We start from the raw sequence: 22,675 nt of genomic DNA on the forward strand, positions 1-22,675 counted from the left end.
CAAATCCCTCCTTACCCTCATGCAGATCCTGAATGGCATCGTGCCTTCTCCTCCAGTCATCCAGGTAGTGATTAACGCCCGCAGGTCACCATGGGGCCAGTTGGGGTCACCACCATTGTGACTGCAGCTTTGGCTGTGATTGGAGTAGAAGACATGATCTAAATGGGGAACTTTCAAGCTTTAGCTGTGACTGGAGGAGGCAGCAGATGATTGGACGCCTTACTGACACCCGGTGATCAAGAGGGGGGCGTACTAACCCGCCACTGTGGGAGGAGCTAGCACATGACCCCGCCTCCTCCCTTCTTGTGTCCTCAGACATATTCTCCCAAGTGTCCGACTCCAGCGGCTTCATGGTCTTCACCAAGTTCGACCAGTTCCTGAGGGAAGTGCTAAAGCTCCCGACCACCGTGTTCGAGGGTCCGTCCTTCGGTTACACGGAGCACTCAGCGCGGTCCTGCTTCCCTCCGCAGGTAAGGGGAGCTGAATGCGAGGGGTCGGAGCTGTGCAGGGGTGTCGGAGCTGTGCAGGGGGTCCGGAGCTATGCAGGGGTGCTGGGGCCGGAGCTGGGCATGGCTGCTGGGGCCGGAGCTGTGCAGGGGTGCTGGGGTCAGAGCTGTGCAGGGGTGCTGGGGTCAGAGCTGTGCTGGGGTGCTGGGGCCAGAGCTGTGCAGGGGTGCTGGGGCCGGAGCTGTGCAGGGGTGCTGGGGCCAGAGCTGTGCAGGGGTGCTGGGGTCAGAGCTGTGCTGGGGCCAGAGCTGTGCAGGGGTGCTGGGGCCAGAGCTGTGCAGGGATGCTGGGGCCGGAGCTGTGCAGGGATGCTGGGGCCAGAGCTGTGCAGGGGTGCTGGGGTCGGAGCTGTGCAGGGGTGCTGGGGCCGGAGCTGTGCAGGGGTGCTGGGGCCGGAGCTGTGCAGGGGTGCTTGGGCCGGAGCTGGGCAGGGTGCTGGGGCCAGGGCTGTACTGGGTCGGAGCTGTGCAGTGGTGCTGGGGCCAGAGCTGTGCAGGGGTGCTGGGGTCAGAGCTGTGCAGGGGTGCTGGGGCCGGAGCTGTGCAGGGGTGCTGGGGCCAGAGCTGTGCAGGGGTGCTGGGGTCGGAGCTGTGCAGGGGTGCTGGGGTCGGAGCTGTGCAGGGGTGCTGGGGCCAGAGCTGTGCAGGGGTGCTGGGGCCGGAGCTGTGCAGGGGTGCTTGGGCCGGAGCTGGGCAGGGTGCTGGGGCCAGGGCTGTACTGGGTCGGAGCTGTGCAGTGGTGCTGGGTCTGGAGCGGTGCTGGGGTCAGAGCTGTGCAGGGGTGCTGGGGCCAGAGCTGTGCAGGGGTGCTGGGGCCAGAGCTGTGCAGGGGTGCTGGGGCCAGAGCTGTGCAGGGGTGCTGGGGCCAGAGCTGTGCAGGGGTGCTGGGGCCAGAGCTGTGCAGGGGTGCTGGGGCCAGAGCTGTGCAGGGGTGCTGGGGCCGGAGCTGTGCAGGGGTGCTGGGGCCGGAGCTGTGCAGGGGTGCTGGGGTCGGAGCTGTGCAGGGGTGCTGGGGCCGGAGCTGTGCAGGGGTGCTGGGGCCGGAGCTGTGCAGGGGTGCTTGGGCCGGAGCTGGGCAGGGTGCTGGGGCCAGGGCTGTACTGGGTCGGATCTGTGCAGGGGTGCTGGGGCGGAGCTGTGCAGGGGTGCTGGGTTCGGATCTGTGCAGGGGTGCTGGGGTTGGATCTCTGCAGGGGTGCTGGGGTCGGATCTGTGCAAGGGTGCTGGGGTTGGATCTGTGCAGGGATGCTGGGGCTGGAGCTGTGCAGGGATGCTGGGGCCAGGGCTGTGCTGGGGTCTGAGCTGTGCAGTGGTGCTGGGTCTGGAGCTGTGCTGGGGTCAGATCTGTGCTGGGGTCGGATCTGTGCAGGGGTGCTGGGTTCAGATCTGTGCTGGGGTTGGATCTCTGCAGGGGTGCTGGGGTCGGATCTGTGCAAGGGTGCTGGGGTTGGATCTGTGCAGGGATGCTGGGGCTGGAGCTGTGCAGGGGTGCTGGGGCCAGAGCTGTGCATGGGTGCTGAAACACAAAACAGGCAAAAACACATAACAGTCCCAGCAAAATACCCAAGATGATGCACATTAGAGTCTCACCCTTCCGCTGACTTGCCGGGATAATGGCAGTTACTTAAGAGCTTCCAGGGCCGACTACCACACCTGTGGCATGCAAAGAGAGACGAGGTAACGACAAGTTTAGGGAGCTGACAGTCCATTGATGTACAAGACCAGGTGACCTGAGGGTCACAACCTGGCTTCTCCAAACCTCTTTGAGGGCTCTTTGTGTTTCTTCAGTTGGAGCCATGATGTCATGGCTACTGTAATGTAGAGTCTCTCTAAATAAAGTCAGATCCTCCTTTTTATAGTTCACAACTCTCATTCGGGCATTTTTCCGCAGGCTTGGGGGAAGGTGGAAGGAGGCCCTCCCTCACTGCTGGAGTGTTCAAACAACATGCATAGATTGTGCTTCATATTTGCAGAGCATCAATGGGTCATCAACATATTCACAAACATTGTTCAATTATCCTGTGCCTTTGTTTCCCAAGGATAGTAGAACAATACTAGGACAGATACAATAGCAAATCAGCAGCCAGACAACAAACATTAATTCACTTGACAATAAAAGTGTGATAAGAACAATAGCTCATGTCTCTGGGCCTACTGATGAAATACATCTGGATAATTAGGAATAAATGCTGTGTCGTCACAGCAGCGTTCCCTTTTAAATGACCACGTTAGCTCTGCGTACATGGAGCTTAATGGCGGTATAATGCTCGGCTCCACAGCACTGCTTCTCTGGTGTCAGGATCTCTGCTTCCTGTCAGGACGTGAAACTGCAAGGTGTGATCTCTATTTACTGGCAGTCAGTGGTGAGGGTACAGGGTGAGGGTAAAATAGTGTGGCAATGCTTTATTATACCATGAACAGACAATAACACATAGAACAGTCCCAGCAAATACTCTGTAATCTGCTCGATCTTGGTTATCACCCCTCTGCTGACTCGCCGGGATTAGAGCTGCTTCCAGGGCCAACTACCCCCACCAGTGGATCCTCGCTTTTGGCTTTCCCCCACAGAAAAGAGGTAACGACAAGCTTAGGAAGCTAACCGAAAGCAGTTAGATATGTGGCCAGGTGACCCGGTTGTCCCAGCCTGGATTCTTCAAGACGTGTCTGGGGATTCAGTGATGGTCAATGGAGCAGATCTGTATTCTTCCAGCTGGGGCTGTGGTCCCCTAAGCTGGCATCCTGTGGAATGTCAAATCTACATCCCTCGTGATGGAGCCGTGATGTCTTGGCTGCTGTCCTGTAGACTGTTCCTGGCTGTGGTTTTGTAAAGAGTCTGATTCTTTGTATCTGTTAAAGGCATATCCCTCTTATATAGCTCACAACTGTTGTTCTTCAAGCAAGCATCCAAAGGTCAAGAGGAAGATGTGATGAAATTATCTTGCATTGTTTGACTGTTTGACTCTGTTTTGCAAGTCAACGAGCCATAGGACCCACACAATGGTCATTCAACGTATTAAGCAAACATCCATTGCTCAATGACCCTGCATCACTGTATTGCAGAGACAGCAGACAATAAGCTGTAGGAGGGGATATAAGAGGCAAACATCAGCCATTCAAAAATATCACAAATCAATGACTTGTATGACAACAGTGTATGGTTCTTAATCAACTGAAGAACAAACATGAATTCTAGAGTCAACATATAGATAACAGTCTATTCCTCCTGGATTACTGAAAATAGTCGTCTGGTTAATTAAGATAAAGTGCTGTGTCGTCACAGTGATATAACGCGGCATGTATATGGGGGATGCGGTGTGTATACGAGGTGCGCGATGTGTATACTGGGGTGTGGTGTGTGTATGGGGGGGGTGCGTGTGTATCAGGGGGCGTGGCTTATATGTCTGAGTGTTTCTGCCTCTATCAGTCAGTAAATTGCTCTCGTGTCTCACAGAAGAAGATCGCCCTGAACATGTTCTTAGACACCGTCATGGCCGACCCCCCTCCTCAGTGCCTCGTCTGGCTACCTCTGATGCATCGGCTGGCCCATGTAGAGAACGGTGAGTGAGACCAGTGCTGACAATACTCTGTGCTGCTGGAAGTAGTGGAGCAAGTACTTGTATGGCTGCGGTCCCCAGCTCTGCCCCCTCTGCTGTTCCCGGCTCTGCCCCCTCTGCTGTTCCCGGCTCTGTCCCCTCTGCTTCTCCCAGCTCTGCCCTCTCTGGGTAGCCTGTGACCACCGTCTCTGCCCCCTCTGCATAGCCTGCGGTTCCCAGCTCTGCAGGCCCGGCTCTGCCCCCTCTGCGGCCCCCTGCTCTGCCCCCTCTGCTGCCCCCTGCTCTGCCCCCTCTGCGGCCCCCTGCTCTGCCCCCTCTGCAGTCCCCGACTCTGCCCCCTCTGCGTATCCTGCAGTTCCCAGCTCTGCCCCCTTTGCATATCCTGTGGTCCCCGGCTCTGCCCCCTCTGTGGCCCCTATGCGGCCCCCTGCTCTGCCTCCTCTGCTGTCCCCGGCTCTGCTCCCTCTGTGTTTCCTGTGGTTCCCAGCTCTGCCCCCTCTGTGTATCCTGCGATCCCCGGCTCTGCCCCCTCTGCGGTCCCCGGCTCTGTCCCCTCTGCGTATCCTGTTGTCCCCGGCTCTGCCCCCTCTGCGGTCCCCGGCTCTGTCCCCTCTGCGTATCCTGTGGCCCCCTACTCTGCCCCCTCTGACCCCCTGCTCTGCCCCCTATGCTGCCCCCTGCTCTGCCTCCTCTGCGGTCCCCGGCTCTGCCCCCTCTGCGTTTCCTGTGGTTCCCAGCTCTGCCTCCTCTGTGTATCCTGCAGTCCCCGTCTCTGCCCTCTCTGCGGTCCCTGGCTCTGCCCCCTCTGCTGTCCCTGGCTCTGCCCCCTCTGCGGTCCCTGGCTCTGCCCCCTCTGCGGTCCCTGGCTCTGCCCCCTCTGCGGCCCCCTGCTCTGCCCCCTCTGCAGTCCCTGGCTCTGCCCCCTCTGCGGTCCCCGGCTCTGCCCCCTCTGCGGTCCCCGGCTCTGCCCCCTCTGCGGTCCCCGGCTCTGCCCCCTCTGCGGTCCCCGGCTCTGCCATCTCTGCGGTCCCCAACTCTGCCCCCTCTGCGTATCCTGCGGTTCCCAGCTCTGCCCCCTCTGCGGTCCCCGGCTCTGCCCCCTCTGCGGTCCCCGGCTCTGCCCCCTCTGCGGTCCCTGGCTCTGCCCCCTCTGCGGTCCCCGGCTCTGCCATCTCTGCGGTCCCCGGCTCTGCCCCCTCTGCGGTCCCCGGCTCTGCCCCCTCTGCGGTCCCCGGCTCTGCCATCTCTGCGGTCCCCAACTCTGCCCCCTCTGCGTATCCTGCGGTTCCCAGCTCTGCCCCCTCTGCGGTCCCCGGCTCTGCCCCCTCTGCGGTCCCCGGCTCTTCCCCCTCTGCGGTCCCCGGCTCTTCCCCCTCTGCGGTCCCCGGCTCTGCCCCCTCTGCGGTCCCCGGCTCTGCCCCCTCTGCGGTCCCCGGCTCTGCCCCCTCTGCGGTCCCCGGCTCTGCCCCCTCTGCGGTCCCCGGCTCTTCCCCCTCTGCGGTCCCCGGCTCTGCCCCCTCTGCGGTCCCCGGCTCTGCCCCCTCTGCGGTCCCCGGCTCTGCCCCCTCTACGCTGGCTATTGTATGGCAGACCCTAGCTCTGCCCCTCATACTGTGCGGCGGACCTTTGCTCTGTCTGGCTCCGCCCCGTTAACCCCCTCTCTCCTGCCCGCAGTCTTCCATCCGGTGGAGTGCTCGTACTGCCGCTGTGAGAGTATGATGGGCTTCCGCTATCGCTGCCAGCAGTGCCACCATTACCAGCTGTGCCAGAGCTGCTTCTGGAGGGGCCACGCCAGAGGGCCGCACAGCAACCAGCACCAGATGAAGGAGCACTCGTCCTGGGTGAGTCGTCCTCTGTGCACTTTCGGGGGGGGCCACATGTCACTTTGGGGCCCATAATCTGTGACCCCTCCCTGGTGCCTGCAGAAAGGGGTTAACTAGCGTGCAATATTAGTGGCTTCTTCGGGGCATTTCCAGGCTTCCTCCCACCGTGCCCTATCGGCTCCATCATCCGCTCTGTCCGGTCCTGGACTCCAGGCTGCACTCTTTCTACTCAAAGCTGCAGATTTGTTACAATGTGTCTGGGTGTTTCAACTCCCTGAAAGCAAAAAGAGAAGTAGAAAATGGCAACTGAACGTGACGTGTAAGAAAGTCCTGTCCCTTCTGAACTGGTGTGATGGAGGAAAGCCCCCGCACACCATATACCGGGAGCCCTTCCAGGACCTGCCGTATACGGGGAGCCTCCTACAAGACCTGCCATACAACTGGAACCCTCTACAGGACCTGCCGTATACGGGGAGCCTCCTACAGGACCTGCCGTATACGGGGAGCCTCCTACAGGACCTGCCGTATACGGGGAGCCTCCCACAGGGCGTGCCATACACCTGGAACCCTCCACAGGACCTGCCGTATACGGGGAGCCTCCTACAAGACCTGCCATACAACTGGAACCCTCCACAGGACCTGTCGTATACGGGTAGCCTCCCACAGGACCTGCTGTATACAGGAAGCCTCCTACAGGACCTGCCGTATACGGGTAGCCTCCCACAGGACCTGCTGTATACAGGAAGCCTCCTACAGGACCTGCCGTATACGGGGAGCCTCCCACAGGGCGTGCCATACACCTGGAACCCTCCACAGGACCTGCCGTATACGGGGAGCCTCCCACAGGACCTGCCGTATACAGAGAGCCTCCCACAAGACCTGCCATACACCTGGAACCCTCCACAAGACCTGACGTACACCTGGAACCCTCCACAGGACCTGCCGTATATGGGGAGCCTTCCACAGGACCTGCTGTATGCGGTGAGCCTCCCAGAGGACCTGCTGTATACGGTGAGCCTCCCACAGGACCGGCTGTATACGAGGAGCCTCCCATAGGACCTGCCGAATACAGGGAGCCTCCCACAGGACCTGCCGTATACGGGGAGCCTCCCACAGGACTGGCTGTATACGAGGAGCCTCCCATAGGACCTGCCGAATACAGGGAGCCTCCCACAGGACCTGCCGTATACGGGGAGCCTCCCACAGGACCTGCCATACACCTGGACCTGCCATATACGGGGAGCCTCCCACAGGACCTGCCTTATACAGGGAGCCTCCCACAGGACCTGTCATATACTGGGAGCTCCCTCACAAGACCTGCTGTATACCGGGGTCACTCCACAAGACCCGCCGTATACCGGGGACACCCAAGACCTGCCGTATACCGAGGACACCCCACAAGGCTCGCCGTATACCGGGGACTCCCCACAAGACCCGTCTGTGGAGAAACGGGGGTAAGTGGGTGCTCTTTTCCGCTGGCCAGGCTGCCTTTAGCAAGACTGCATGGACCGGGGCTCATACCACTGAACGCCCGCTCTATCTTCTCCCGGTGGGTAATACACTACACAGACAACATAGGGTTAGAGTAAAATAGTGTGGCAATACTTTATTGAACCACAACACACAATAGCAAACGGAACAATCCCAGGAATTACCCCAAGATGGTGCACATTACAGGGTCTCACCCTTCCGCTGACTCGCCGGGATAATGGTAGATGTTACGCCAGAGCTCCCAGGGTCACTACTCCACCTGTGATACACACATAGAGAAGAGGTAATAACAAGCATAAGGAGATGACAGAGAACAGTCCATAGAGTCCATACAAGGTGCAAAGCCAGTTGACACGAGAGTCACCACTTGGCTTATCTGACCATATCCATGGAACAAGGCGACTAGCGGGCTCTGTGTTTTTGAGATCTGCCCTCTGAGTCTTTTTATAACCGAGGCCTGTAAGCTATTTTTTAGAATTATCCAGTGTGCTTCAGTCGCCCTCACAGCCTTTCCCTATCGACCTTCGAAGTCATCAAACTGGTTAAAGAATACAATACACAATTATCAGCACACAATAAACAAAGATAAACACACACTATGTACAAGTCACTATTACAGACTTACACAGTATGTTAAATAGTATTTCAGTTTGCAAGTCTGTCTTCTTGACCACCAGACAGAAACACTTAAATCCACAAGTCAATATACAGATAAGTCAGTTCTTCTTGGTTTGCAAAAACAATTAATATTCTCTGATTTCTTCACACCGCCTTATACCGGGAAGAACCCCACAAGACCCGCGGTATACCGGGGATACCCCACAAGACCTGCCGTATACCGGGGATACTCCACAAGACTCGCCGTATACCGGGGACGCCCCACAAGACTCGCCGTATACCGGGGACGCCCCTCAAGACCTGCCGTATACCGGGATGCCCCACAAGACCCGGTATACCGGGACGCCTCACAAGACCCGCCGTATACCGGGGACACCCCACAAGACCCGCCGTATACCGGGGACACCCCACAAGACCCGACGTATACCGGGGACACCCCACAAGACCCGCCTTATACTGGGGACACCACACAAGACCTGCTGTAATCTTTGACATGGAGAATCCTTTTTACCCCAGAATTAATGGCATAAATCACCAGCTGAATTGTGGATTTTTCTGTGGATTTTTCTGTTATTTCATAAGTTATTTGCCGTCGTTCACATTTATAATTCAATCCACAAAACAAAGTCTTCTGTCACCGCGGTGGAGGGAAAATAACAAGGTTATGGCTCCTGAAAGAAGAGGAGGAAAAAATGAAAGCACAAAATATAAAAATGTTCTGGTTAATGTTCTGCCTGCAGAATACAGTGTAGTGCAGGAGTAGGTGAGATGCTCTCAGGACGTGGGGCGAGTACAGTCAGGAGCCCCTCCAGGACCACGTGGATTAGTTATATGTTTCTGTAAAGTGACGGCCGCTGTCATTTCTACTGCATGCCTGTCACCAGCTGGGGGCGCTCTCTGCACACTTCTGACCGGCGGGGTGCTCTCACTCTCCTCTCTGTGCTATCTCTGCTCTCTTCATGTGACTGGCAGCGTTCCTCATCCTCCTCTTTGTGCTCCTCCTTGTCCTCCTCCTCGATGTGTGATCGGCTCCCGATGTCAGGGACACACTGCAGGCGGGGAGCAAGCGGCAGCAGAACACTATCACAGGAAAACTTCAGGGGTTCAGTGGGCCGCCATGTGCAAGAACTATTACCCCTGTGTCCTGTTATGTACGATCACCCATCCTGCCTCCTCTCTCCGGTGGGGTCCCATATCCTTTGCCCCTCTTTCCAATGGGGCCCCCTGTCCCTCTTTCCGATGGGGCCCCCTGTCCATCACTCCGGTGGGGCCCCCTGTCCCTCGCTCCTCTCTCCGGTGGGGCCCCCTGTCCCCTCTCTCCGGTGGGGCCCCATGTCCATCACTCCGGTGGGGCCCTCTGTCCCTCTCTCCGGTGGGGTCCCCTGTCCCTCTCTCCGGTGGGGTCCCCTGTCCCTCTCTCCGGTGGGGTCCCATGTCCCACGCCCCAGTGACAGCTGATATAAGTGGTAGGTGAGGCAGTGTCTGGTGGGGGTAGTAGTACTCGCATATTGTGACGTTTCCTTTGTGGTTTTTCTGTCTACAGAAGTCGCCAGCGAAGAAGTTAAGTCACGCGATCAGTAAATCACTTGGCTGCGTCCCAACGAGAGAATTGCCTCATCCGGTGTTCCCAGAGCACCCCGAAAAACCACTGGACCTCTCCCACATAGTGTGAGTACAGGACGCTGGCCCTGACTGGGGGGGCTCTGTTCCGGGGTCTCCAGTCCCCTATAGATGGTGACTGCACTCTGATCTCTGCTGCAAACTCAGGATCTGTCCTGTTTCTGTACAGCGTGACCCTCGCACTGATAGATGACGGACCCCCTCCTCCCCAGGTTCAGAGACTCCGACCCTTATATTATGATATAATTGTATCCCAGGATGTCTCGTTTACAGCCGCGTACTCAAAACGAGACCTGTCCAGGGTCCGAACAACAAAATTACTGCAAGAAGCTGCCACAGTGCATACCAGGAACACCCCACAAGGCCCGCCGTATACTAGGAACACCCCACAAGGCCTGCTGCCGTATCCCGGGAACACCCATTAATGGGCATGAGATGGGTGCAGTAATGGGCACAGGATGGGCGATGTAATAGGCATAGGATGGGGGTTGAAATGGGCATAGGAAAGGGACATTAGTATGCATAAGGAAAATGTAATGGATATAGGAAGGGAACCGTTGTGGGTGTAAGAAGGTGAGAAGACCGTAATGGGCGTAGGAAATATAAGGTAATGGAGTGAAGGGGGCAATAATGGGCAAAGGATGGTGGCTGTAATGAGTATAGGATGAGGACATTTATATGTATAAGGAGAAGGTCATGGGTATATGAAGGGAACCATTATGAGCATAAGAGGAAGGTACTGTAAATTGTAAGGGGTCATTTTGTAAAAGTAGAAGGTAATTGGTATAAGAAAGGGAAGTTACTAGATATAGGAAGGGGATTGTAGTGGGCATAAGAATGGTAAGGTACTGGATACAGGAAGGAAATATTAATATGCATAAAGAGAAGATAATAAACTTAAAGGGGCTTTAATGGGGAGTAGGAAGGGGGCTCTAATGCTCAGGAAGGAAGGGAAAGAAAGTGCAAATAGGAAGGGGGATCAGTGGGAATAGGATAAGGATATTAATGGTCTTAGAAAGGGACTGTAATGGGGTCTCACTACACCCCTGTTTTTCTAGTCTTAAGATATGTGATGTGGAGGGAGCAGATTCCTCTCTATTTCTGAGATTTTTATCTTTAGGGTCTGATATCTTTTCTCGGTTAAGTTCTAGATTTGCATCCTTTGACATCAAGACCTTTCCAAAAATCTCAGACATCAGGACCGCTCTCATTGCTGTATGCAACCTCTGTTTCCACAACTTTCCATCCAGTTTGTATGTGTACATGTTAATGATGGGGGTCCTTCTGTGAAGAGTGGGGTCATCAGTCCATCTGCCTTCTATCTATAGATGGTAGGTTATACACGACCCATCAGATTAGTGACTCTTCGTCAGTCCGTTGTTAGTGACTCCCACACATATATTTAGTATGGCCGTCTTGTGCCTCCCACGTGGAACATTGGAGGATGGGTTTGCTGCCCTTCACCTATTTGTAGATAATCTAGCAGATTCTCCTGTACATATAGACCCCTACATTACCCCCAGAACAGTGCACCTATACACAGCAGATCCCAGTCTAACCCCAAATAGTCCATTGTAGAAAAATGCATCCGCACCGTGTAACACCACAGGAAGTATTATGGGAGTATAGTGATGGCCGGTGGCAGAATTGTGAGTGCAGCTTTGGATGTGACTGGAGTAGCACAAGGTTACGATTCCTTCCTGTGTTACGTTGTATCGTTCTCAGAGCGCACATGACCAATTTGTGCCCGTTTTATGCCCGGCCGGTCAGTGACAAGCAGTGAGATAAGACCACCCCTGTATATGGCGGTCACATTAAACATCAGCGGGAGACACGACTCGGGCTCCTTATACCCAGCGGACGAATGACCTTCCCTCTGTATAAGGACGCTGTGATCTGGGAGGGAGAGCTGCCTGGGATTGTGGGGTCATGCAGGGTAGTATAGCACTGACACACTGCACCAGATCCTCTCCTGTCACCAGTGCTCCGCACATAAACAACACCCTGAGCTGTCATTATGTGCTGGAATAAGGAGGACGGTGTCTGTAAAATATTACCTGTGCAGGTAGACTTTGACTGGAGGCGTCACTCCGACTGTAGGGGGAAACACTAAGACGGAAAGGTGAGACGGGGCGAGACCTCCGGAGGAGGAAGAGACAGCTGAGCGGCCACACAGCACTCACTGCTGCCAGTGTTCATTGGGTTAATTCAAATCGTGGAGGTATAATCAATATAATGCTGTGTAATAATATGTGGTGTGTGTGTGATGACGACAAGCGTCCCTATGTACAGTAATGTAGTAACATAGTTAGCAAGGCCGAAAAAAGCCATGTGTCCATCCAGTTCAGCCTATATTCCGTCAGAATAAATCCCCAGATCTACGTCCTTCTACAGAACCTAATAATTGTATGATACAATATTGTTCTGCTCCAGGAAGACATCCAGGCCTCTCTTGAACCCCTCGACTGAGTTCGCCATCACCACCTCCTCAGGCAAGCAATTCCAGATTCTCACTGCCCTAACAGTAAAGAATCCTCTTCTATGTTGGTGGAAAAACCTTCTCTCCTCCAGATGCAAAGAATGCCCCCTTGTGCCCGTCACCTTCCTTGGTATAAACAGATCCTCGGAGAGATATTTGTATTGTCCCCTTATATACTTATACATGGTTATTAGATCGCCCCTCAGTCGTCTTTTTTCTAGACTAAATAATCCTAATTTTGTTAATCTCTCTGGGCATTGTAGTTCTCCCATCCCCTTTATTAATTTTGTTGCCCTCCTTTGTACTCGCTCTAGTTCCATTATATCCTTCCTGAGCACCGGTGCCCAAAACTGGACACAGTACTCCATGTGCGGTCTAACTAGGGATTTGTACAGAGGCAGTATAATGCTCTCATCATGTGTATCCAGACCTCTTTTAATGCACCCCATAATCCTGTTTGCCTTGGCAGCTGCTGCCTGGCACTGGCTGCTCCAGGTAAGTTTATCATTAATTAGGATCCCCAAGTCCATCTCCATGTCAGATTTACCCAGTGGTTTCCCGTTCAGTGTGTAATGGTGATATTGATTCCTTCTTCCCATGTGTATAACCTTACATTTATCATTGTTATACCACATCTGCCACCTCTCGGCCCAAGTTTCCAACTTATCCAGATCCATCTGTAGCAGAATACGATCTTCTCTTGTACTGACTGCTTTACATAGTTTTGTATCATCTGCAAATATCAATATTTTACTGTGTAAACCTTCTACCAGATCGTTAATAAATGTGATGAAGAGAAGAGGTCCCAACACCGACCCCTGCCAGGCCCCACTGGTCACAGAGACCCAGTTATACTATTTATAACCACCCTCTGCTTTTATCACTAAGCCAGTTACTTACCCATTTACACACATTTTCCCTCAGACCAAGCATTCTCATTTTGTGTACCAACCTCTTGTGTGGCACGGCATCAAACGCTTTGGAAAAATGAAGATATTCCATGTCCAATGACTCACCTTGGTCCAGTCTATTGATTACCACTTCATTAAAGTAGACAGGAGCGATTCCTCATAAACCCATGCAGATATGGAGTTACACAGTTATTCTCTGAGATAATCCAGAATAACATCCCTCAGAAATCCTTCACATATTTTACCAACAGTACAGTGTGTGATGACAACGAGCGTCCCTATATACAGTAGTGTGTGTGATGGGGGCGTCTACAGTGTGTCCGTAAAGTCATGGTGCGCTTTTGACCATTCACAGGATCTATTTATAGTTTACATTTTGGCGCCTTTGCTCTGGGCCAATCATATCAGACCTGTTCATGAGGAGAGATAGCAGGAACCAATCAAACAACAAAAACTCTTTTAAGCTGTTGCTGAGCCCCCAGTCAGATTAACCCCTGATGAGGACGAGCGTCTCTATGTACAGTACAGTGTGTGATGACGAGTACAGTGTGTGATGACGAGCGTCCCTATGTACAGTACAGTGTGTGATGACGAGCGTCCCTATGTACAGTACAGGGTGTGATGACGAGCGTCCCTATGTACAGTACAGTGTGTGATGACGAGCGTCCCTATGTACAGTACAGTGTGTGATGACGAGCGTCCCTATGTACAGTACAGTGTGTGATGACGAGCGTCCCTATGTACAGTACAGTGTGTGATGACGAGCGTCCCTATGTACAGTACAGTGCGTGATGACGAGCGGCCCTATATAGAGTGTGAAGGAAATATATAATCAAGGGAAAGCATAACAGCAGCAGAGTTCCATTTAGGTGACATAAGGGTGACACTGGATTTACCAGTACTGTAAGCACAGCGGGGCTTTTTCTGGAGGTGCCCACTATGGCTCCTCTGCTCCTGGACCCCTGATGTTCAGAGGAGTTAGCCACATGGTCTGTACTAGACTCAGGATATTTCTAATGCCACAGCTCAGACCGTCATCCAGTCACAAACAGCATCTTATAAAGGGGTTAATCTGGGTCTTCCTGGATACCATTCTCTTTTGCACAAGATATATTTAAAAAAACTTTGAAAGCAACAGTTCGGTCTTCACTTTTTTGGAATATGCCAGGGTTAGATTTTTTGTATTGTCCTGCCATTTTACCCCGAACACCTTACAGTGGTTGAGCCTGATCCTATCCGCTTTTAGTTCCTGGATATAAGGCTACGTTCACATTTGCGTTGTGCGCCGCAGCGTCGGCGCCGCAACGCACAACGCAAACAAAAACGCAGCAAAACGCATGCACAACGCTGCGTTTTGCGCCGCATGCGTCCTTTTTTTCATTGATTTTGGACGCAGCAAAAATGCAACGTGCTGCGTCCTCTGCGCCCGGATGCGGGCGCCGCAGGGACGCATGCGGCGCAAAAAGCAAGTGCGACGCATGTCCATGTGCCCCCATGTTAAATATAGGGGAGCATGACGCATGCGGCGACGCTGCGGCGCCCGACGCTGCGGCCCAGACCGCAAATGTGAACGTAGCCTTAGAGACTGTGGTCTGGACTATAAAAACCCGGTGGCACAAAGCGAAATGGTTCACATGTGAGGGCGGCCCGGGAGGCTGATGTGCTCCATGAGTCACTTCTCCTTCCCTCAAGGAAAACAGATGATAACTGCACATAGAAACGTTTAGGTATTTCTGTACTTTCTCCATTTTTATCGTAAAACTGTTTTGCATATTTGTGTCATTTTATTTTTACCTTTCCATATATTTATTGTGAGCACGGTATGTTTTTATATTAAAGCTTAAAATCTCTAATAAGTTTGACTTTGTATGCTCGAAAAGAATCTGTAGCCCTTCAGAAAATGTGTGACCTTTTGTCTGACAGTAACATATTTTGGGGACTCATCTTCCGTGTCTTTGATGAGCGGTGGCAGCGTGATAGGAATCGGGGTGTACGGACTGTGTCGGCGTGTGATTTATGCTGTGTGTGTGATCAGCCCCACAATAAACTGCAATGATTGTGTGTCCAACATTGGCTTTTCTGCCGTATGCTGCATGGGATGCACCGCGCAGCTTCCTACATTGTGCTTTTGCTCTTTGTGTATCTTCTGCTCCTCGAGTTTCTGCTGCATTTTATGTATTTGGCTCTTGCATCTATTGTGCCTTTTTCTGTTGTTCTCCTTGGTTTGTGTTGTGTTGTACCCAGAAATCACATAATTGGTACACTGCGACCACATGGGTGTGATTTCTTCTTGGTATAACTACAGCTGTTCCGTGAAGGCCTCAGAGGTTTGTGTGAGAACATTAGAGATCAAGCAGCTTCACAAAATCCAAGGAGCCCACCAGACAGGTCAGGGATAAAGTTGTGGAGAAGAGGATAGCAGGGTTAGGTTATAAAAAAGCAGCCCAATCTGTGAAAATCTCAAGGAGCACTGTTCAATCCATCATCCAAAAATGGAACGAGTATGGCACAACTGCAAATGTACCGAGACATGGCCGTCCACCCAACCTGATATCCCAAGCAAGGAGAGCACTGATTAGAGAAATAGCCAAGAGGTCCATAGTCACTGAGGAGGAGCTGCAGAGATCCACAGCTCAGGGGGGAGAATCTGACCACAGAACAACCATTAGTTAGTATACTACACATGTCTGGCCTTTATGGAAGAGCAGCAAGAAGAAAGCCATAAGAAGTCTCATTTGCAGTTTGTAAAAAGCCATGACGGGGATACAGCGAGTATGGGGAGGATGGAGCTCTGGTCAGATGAGACGAAAGGAGAACTTTTTTAGGCTAAATACAAATCGCTATGTGTGGTGGAAAACTTTCACTGCACATCATCCTGAAAACACCATCCCCACCGTCACACGTGGCGGCAGCATCCTGCTGTTGGGAAGCTTTTCTTCAGCATGGACAGGGAAGCTGGTCAGAGTTGATGGGAAGATGGATGGAGCTAAATACAGGGCAATCCTGGAGGAAAACCTGTTAGAGGATGAAGGCAACGTCAGACTGGGTCTTCAGGTCACCTTCCAGGTCTTCAGGTCACCTTCCAGCAGGAGAACGACCCTAAACATCCTGCCAGAGCTACAATGGAGGGTTAGATCAGTGAGTTTTGCCTGGCTGGTTATCAAAAAATACAGGGGAACCCACGCCTTTAATGATTTATTTACAGCGCAGGCGCCTTTCTGATAAATATTCCCATCATCCACTCCTGCTCTCCCTGTTATTACCGGTATCAGCTGTTGGATGATGGGAGCAGTAGTCCCATCAGCTGACACCAGTTACCAGAGATGAACTTTTTACCTCCGATCACATCTGCTGGCTCATGCTGTCTTTTGACAGCGTGGGAACTGCGGCTCTGTGACCGGCGGGGATGATTTCACCGCCGATCAGAAGCGGTGTTGGCTGCGCTGTCATGCACATGACAGCCTGGCAAACACTGGATGTTCGGTCCCCCATTCAAGTGAATGGGGTCCGGGTACTGTTCTGGTACCCGAACCCAAACATTTTGTAAATGTTTGGCCGAACCCACCGGACCCGAACAGCCAAGTGTCCGCTCATCTCTAGTCTCCATCCTATGTCACTGAGCGAGAGCGAGTGTGCAAAGAAGAAGAGGCAAAATGTCACCTCTAGATGTGCAAAGCTGGAGAGACCGACCCCAAAGCCTGCAGCAGTAATTGCAGCGAAAGGTGGTCCTACAAAGTACTGACTCAGGGGGCTGAATACTAATGCATGGAACAATGTTGAGATTTATATTTGGATAACTTGGAAACCCCGTATCTCTACCTTTATGCATTACCGTTCCAAAGTTTAGGGTCACCCAGACAATTTTGTGTTTCCCATGATAACTCATACTTTTATTAATCAAATGAGTGGCCAAACGAATTGTAAATCTAGTCCAGACATTGACAAGGCTCGAAAAAAAGATTTTTATTTGAAGTAATGATGTGTGATCCAAACACCTCAATCTTGGACTCTTCTGTCCATAACACTTTTTTCCAGTCTTCCTCTGTCCAATGTCTGTGTTCTTTTGCCCATATTATTCTTTTCCTTTTATTAACCAGTCTCAGATATGGCTTTTTCTTTGCCACTCTGCCCTGAAGGCCAGCATCCCGGAGTCGCCTCTTCACTGTAGACGTTGACACTGGCGTTTTGCGTGTACTATTTAATGAACCTGCCAGTTGAGGACCTGTGAGGCGTCGATTTCTCACACTACAGACTCTAATGTACTTGTCTTGCTGCTCAGTTGTACAGCGGGGCCTCCCACTTCTCTTTCTGCTCTGGTTAGAGCCGGTTTGTGTTCTCCTCTGAAGGGAGTAGTACACACCGTTGTAGGAAATCTTCAGTTTCTTGGCAATTTCTCTCATGGAATAGCCTTAATTTCTAAGAACAAGTATAGACTGTCGAGTTTCACATGACAGTTCTTTTTTTCTGACCATTTTGAGAGTTTAATGGAACCAACAAATGTAATGCTCCAGATTCTCAACTAGCTCAAAGGAAGGTCAGTTTTATAGGTTCTCTAATCAGCCAAACTGTTTTCAGCTGTGCTAACATACTTGCACAATGATTTTCAAGGGTATTCTCACCATCCATTAGCCTTCTTACACAGTTAGCAAAAACAAAGTACCATAAGAACACTGGAGTGATGGTTGTTGGAAATGGGCCTCTATACACCTATGAAGGTATTGCATTACAAACCAGACGTTTGCAGCTAGAATAGTCATTTACTACATTAACAATGCATAGAGTGTATTTCTGAATCATTTAATGTTGGCTTCATTGGAAAAAACTGTGCTTTTCTTTCAAAAATAAGGAAATTTCTAAGTGACCCTAAACTTTTGAACGGTAGAGTACATTACAAATACCTGTTACTTTATATCACAGAAAATCCTAATAAAATACATGCAAGTTTGTGGCAGTAACGTGAAAAATGTGGTAAACTTCACGGGGTATGAAGACTTTTTCATGGCACTATAGGTGGTCTCTGCCCTGGTGTGTGTAGGGGGTCTGGGCTGTCTGTATATACAGTTGAAAACAGAAGTTTCCATCCACTATATATAAAGACATCTGCAGTTTTTCTCAATATCTGACATGAAATCAGAATAAATCTTTACGTTTTAGGTCAATTAGGATTACCTGGCTGATGTCTTGAGATGTTGTTTCAGTATTACTACATAATCTTCTTTTCTCATGATGCCATCTATTTTGTGCACTGCATCAGTCCCTTCTGCAGCAAAACAATCCCACAACATGATGCTGCCACCACCATATTTCACAGTTGGGATGGTGTTCTTAGGCTTCCAAGCGTCTCCCTTTTTCCTAGAAACGTAACGATGGTCATTATGCCCAAAAAGTTAAATTTTAGTTTCATCAGACCAAAGGACGTGTCTAAAAATAAATGTCTTTGTTCCTGTGTGTATTTGCATACATTAATCTGGATTTGTTTCTTTTGGCGTAATGGCTTCTTTCTGGCAGAGTGGCCTTTCAGCCCATGTTGATACAGTACTCTTTCACTGTGGATATTGACATAATCATACCAGCTTCCGCCGTCATCTTCACAAGGTCTTTTGCTTTTGTCCTTGGGTGGTTGATAATGCACGTCGGACCAAAGCCTGTTCATCTCTTGGACGCAGAACCCGTCTTCTTCCTGAGCGGTAGGATGGCTGGACATTCCCCTCTTATTTGTAATTGCATATAGTTGTTTGTACAGATGAACGAAGCACCTTCAGGTATCTGGAAATTGTACCCAAGGTTTATTCTGATTTCATGTCAGATATAGAGAAAAACCTGCACATGTGTCTTTTTATATAGTGGATGGAAAATTCTGGTTTCAACTGTAGGTGGTCTCAGCTGTCTGTATATATGTGGTCTTGACTCTCTATGTATAGTTGGTATTAGCTGTCTGTATATAGGTGGTCTCAGCTCTCTGTATATACAGTGACATGTAAATGTTTGGGCACCCCTGGACTAAATTACTGTTATTGTGAACAGTTAAGCAAGTTGAAGATGAAATTATCTCTAAAATGCCAAAAGTTAAAGCAAAAAATATATTTTGTGATCTTTGACATTTTAACAATTACAAAAAGGAAAATGGGTCAATGCAAACATTTGAGCACCCTGCATGGTTATTGTGACAACACAGCATTTCTTCTTAATCATACCAGACGTTAATTCCATAGACCCAGTATCATAGACTGTTGTCTGAAGTACTGACTATTCTTGTAGGTTGAATTGATATTTGTAAATTGACGAATGGTTGTTATTTACAGCTCCTACAGTTTATTGTACGGTTATCTTTGCAAAACAGGGATGCAGGGTCACTGAACAATGATGTTTGCTAATATGTTGAATACACATTGTACCAGGCTGTTGTGAATTCTGTTCTTGGGCTCCCTCCGGTGGTTATAAGTGGTAGCGCTGCTGTCTGTCCTTCACAGCAGTTATCAGGTGTGTCCACTCTGGACTGGGCTATTTAGTCTGGCCTCACCCTTTGGTCAGTGCCAGTTGTCCATTGTATTCTGGAGGATTCACATCCCTTCATGGTTTCTCCTGCTTCCTGGTCTTTTCACCAAGATAAGTTCTGCTGGTTTGCAGCCCACATGTTGTGGGCCTCATTGTTCAGTGCATTTCATGTTTTTTCTTGTCCAGCTTAATCTGTGTAAGGATTTATGCAGTCAAGGTGGAATCTCTGGAGAGGCAGATATACCCTCCATATCTTTAGTTAGATGTGGAGATTTTTGTATTTTCTGTGGTGGATATTTCCTAGTATTTTAATACTGACCGCATAGTTCTCTGTCCTATCTTTCCTATTTAGCTAGATTGGCCTCCTTTGCTAAATCCTGTTTTCAGCCTGTATATGTTTTTTCCTCTCCTCTCACAGTCAATATTTGTGGGGGGCTGCCTATCCTTTGGGAATTTTCTCTGAGGTGAGATAGTTTTCCCTTTTCTATCTATAGGGTTAATTAGTCCTCCGGCTGTGTCGAGGTGTCTAGGATCAGTAGGTACATCCCACGGCTACTTCTAGTTGCGGTGTTAAGTTCAGGATCCGCGGTCAGTATAGATACCACCTTCTCCAGAGTACGTCCAATGCTGCTCCTGGGCCACCAGATCATAACAGTACAACTGGCCAACAATGAGTTAACCGCATCTCAGAAGAAGGGAAAGAAAGTGCTGAGCCATTTTTTTTTTCTGTACTCTGTTGTGTTTGTTTTTCTTCCCTCTTTACCTCTGGGTGGTTCAGGAGTTTGACGCTGGTATGGATGTTCAGGGACTTGCTTCTCGTGTGGATCAACTTGCTGCTAGAGTACAGGGTATTTCTGATTATATCGTGCAGACTCCTGTTTTAGAGCCTAGAATTCCAACTCCTGATCTGTTTTTTGGGGACAGGTCTAAATTTCTGAGCTTTAAAAATAACTGTAAACTGTTTTTTGCTCTGAAGCCCCGTTCCTCTGGTGATCCCATCCAGCAGGTTAAAATTGTTATATCTCTGCTGCGTGGTGACCCTCAGGATTGGGCATTTGCCCTGGAACCTGGGAATCCGGCGTTGCTTAATGTAGACACCTTTTTTCAGGCGCTTGGGTTATTGTATGATGAACCTAATTCAGTGGATCATGCTGAGAAGACCTTGTTGGCCCTGTGTCAGGATCAAGAAGCGGCAGAATCATATTGCCAGAAATTTAGAAAATGGTCTGTGCTTACTAAGTGGAATGAGGATGCTTTGGCGGCAATTTTCAGAAAGGGTCTTTCTGAATCCATTAAAGATGTTATGGTGGGGTTCCCCACGCCTGCTGGTTTGAGTGATTCTATGTCTCTGGCCGTTCAAATTGATCGGCGCTTGCGTGAGCGCAGAGTTGTGCACACTATGGCGTTGTCTTCCAAGTGGAGTCCTGAGCCTATGCAATGTGATAGGATTGTGTCTAGAGCTGAACGACAAGGATTCAGACGTCAGAATAGGTTGTGTTTTTACTGCGGCGATTCTGCTCATGTTATTTCTGATTGCCCTAAGTGTGTCAAGAGAATCGCTAGTTCTGTTACCATCAGTACTGTACAACCTAAATTTCTGTTATCTGTGACCCTGATCTGCTCATTATCGTCATTTTCTGTCATGGCATTTGTGGATTCAGGCGCCGCTTTAAATTTAATGGACTTAGAATTTGCCAGACGTTGTGGTTTCCTCTTGCAGCCTTTGCAGAGTCCTATTCCTTTGAGGGGCATTGATGCTACACCATTGGCTAAAAATAAACCTCAGTTTTGGACACAGTTAACCATGTGCATGGCGCCAGCCCATCAGGAAGATTGTCGTTTTCTGGTGTTGCATAATTTGCATGATGCTACTGTGCTGGGGTTTCCATGGTTACAGGTGCATAATCCGGTGTTAGATTGGAAATCTATGTCTGTGACTAGTTGGGGTTGTCAGGGGGTTCATGATGACGTTTCTTTGATGTCAATTGCCTCCTCCCCCTCTTCTGAAGTTCCTGAGTTTTTGTCAGATTTCCAGGATGTTTTTGATGAGCCCAAGTCCAGTTCCCTTCCACCGCATAGGGACTGTGATTGTGCTATTGACTTGATTCCAGGCTGTAAGTTCCCTAAGGGCCGACTTTTCAACCTGTCTGTGCCAGAACATGCCGCCATGCGGAGATATGTTAAGGAGTCTTTGGAGAAGGGGCATATTCGGCCATCTTCTTCACCATTGGGAGCAGGTTTCTTTTTTGTTGCCAAGAAGGATGGCTCCTTGAGACCCTGTATTGATTATCGCCTCTTGAATAAGATCACGGTCAAATTCCAATACCCTTTGCCTTTGCTCTCTGATTTGTTTGCCAGGATTAAGGGTGCTAGTTGGTTTACGAAGATTGACCTTCGGGGGGCATATAATCTTGTTCGTATTAAGCAGGGTGACGAATGGAAAACTGCGTTTAATACGCCCGAAGGCCATTTTGAATACCTTGTGATGCCATTCGGACTCTCTAATGCTCCATCTGTGTTTCAGTCTTTCATGCATGATATATTTCGGAATTATCTTGATAAATTCATGATTGTATATTTGGATGATATTTTGATTTTTTCGGATGATTGGGAGTCTCATCTGAAACAAGTCAGGATGGTATTTCAGATCCTTTGTGATAATGCCTTGTTTGTGAAGGGGTCTAAGTGCCTCTTTGGAGTACAGAAGGTTTCTTTTTTGGGCTTCATTTTTTCTCCCTCATCTATAGAAATGGATCCGGTTAAGGTTCAGGCCATTCATGATTGGATCCAGCCCACATCCGTGAAGAGCCTTCAGAAATTTTTGGGCTTTGCTAATTTTTATCGCCGTTTCATTGCCAACTTCTCCAGTGTGGTTAAACCCCTGACCGATTTGACGAAGAAAGGCGCGGATGTGACGAATTGGTCCTCTGCGTCCGTTTCTGCCTTTCAGGAGTTTAAACGCCGATTTACTTCTGCCCCTGTGTTGCATCAGCCGGATGTTTCTCTTCCTTTTCAGGTTGAGGTTGACGCTTCTGAGATTGGGGCAGGGGCCGTTTTGTCTCAGAGGAATTCTGATGGCTCCTTGATGAAACCGTGTGCCTTCTTCTCTTGAAAATTTTTGCCTGCGGAACGCAATTATGATGTCGGTAATCGTGAGTTATTGGCTATGAAGTGGGCA

General features: G+C 50.4%; 1 protein-coding gene across 11 annotated transcripts in view; it reads left to right on the forward strand.

Moving 5' to 3' along the window:
- DTNB (dystrobrevin beta) overlaps positions 1-22,675 on the forward strand; it is a 109,342-nt gene that overhangs the window by 50,255 nt on the left and 36,412 nt on the right. For 10 of the 11 annotated variants that reach the window (XM_077291887.1, XM_077291885.1, XM_077291880.1 and 7 more), the window contains exons 6-9: positions 316-470; positions 3,958-4,063; positions 5,735-5,901; positions 9,536-9,660. In XM_077291887.1, the coding sequence (XP_077148002.1) occupies positions 316-470; positions 3,958-4,063; positions 5,735-5,901; positions 9,536-9,660 (553 nt within the window). The remainder of the gene's footprint in view (positions 1-315; positions 471-3,957; positions 4,064-5,734; positions 5,902-9,535; positions 9,661-22,675) is intronic. The other variant, XM_077291888.1, reaches the window with a different exon arrangement.

Source organism: Ranitomeya variabilis, chromosome 2, assembly GCF_051348905.1.
Source record: "Ranitomeya variabilis isolate aRanVar5 chromosome 2, aRanVar5.hap1, whole genome shotgun sequence".
Taxonomy (NCBI): Eukaryota; Metazoa; Chordata; class Amphibia; order Anura; family Dendrobatidae; genus Ranitomeya; species Ranitomeya variabilis.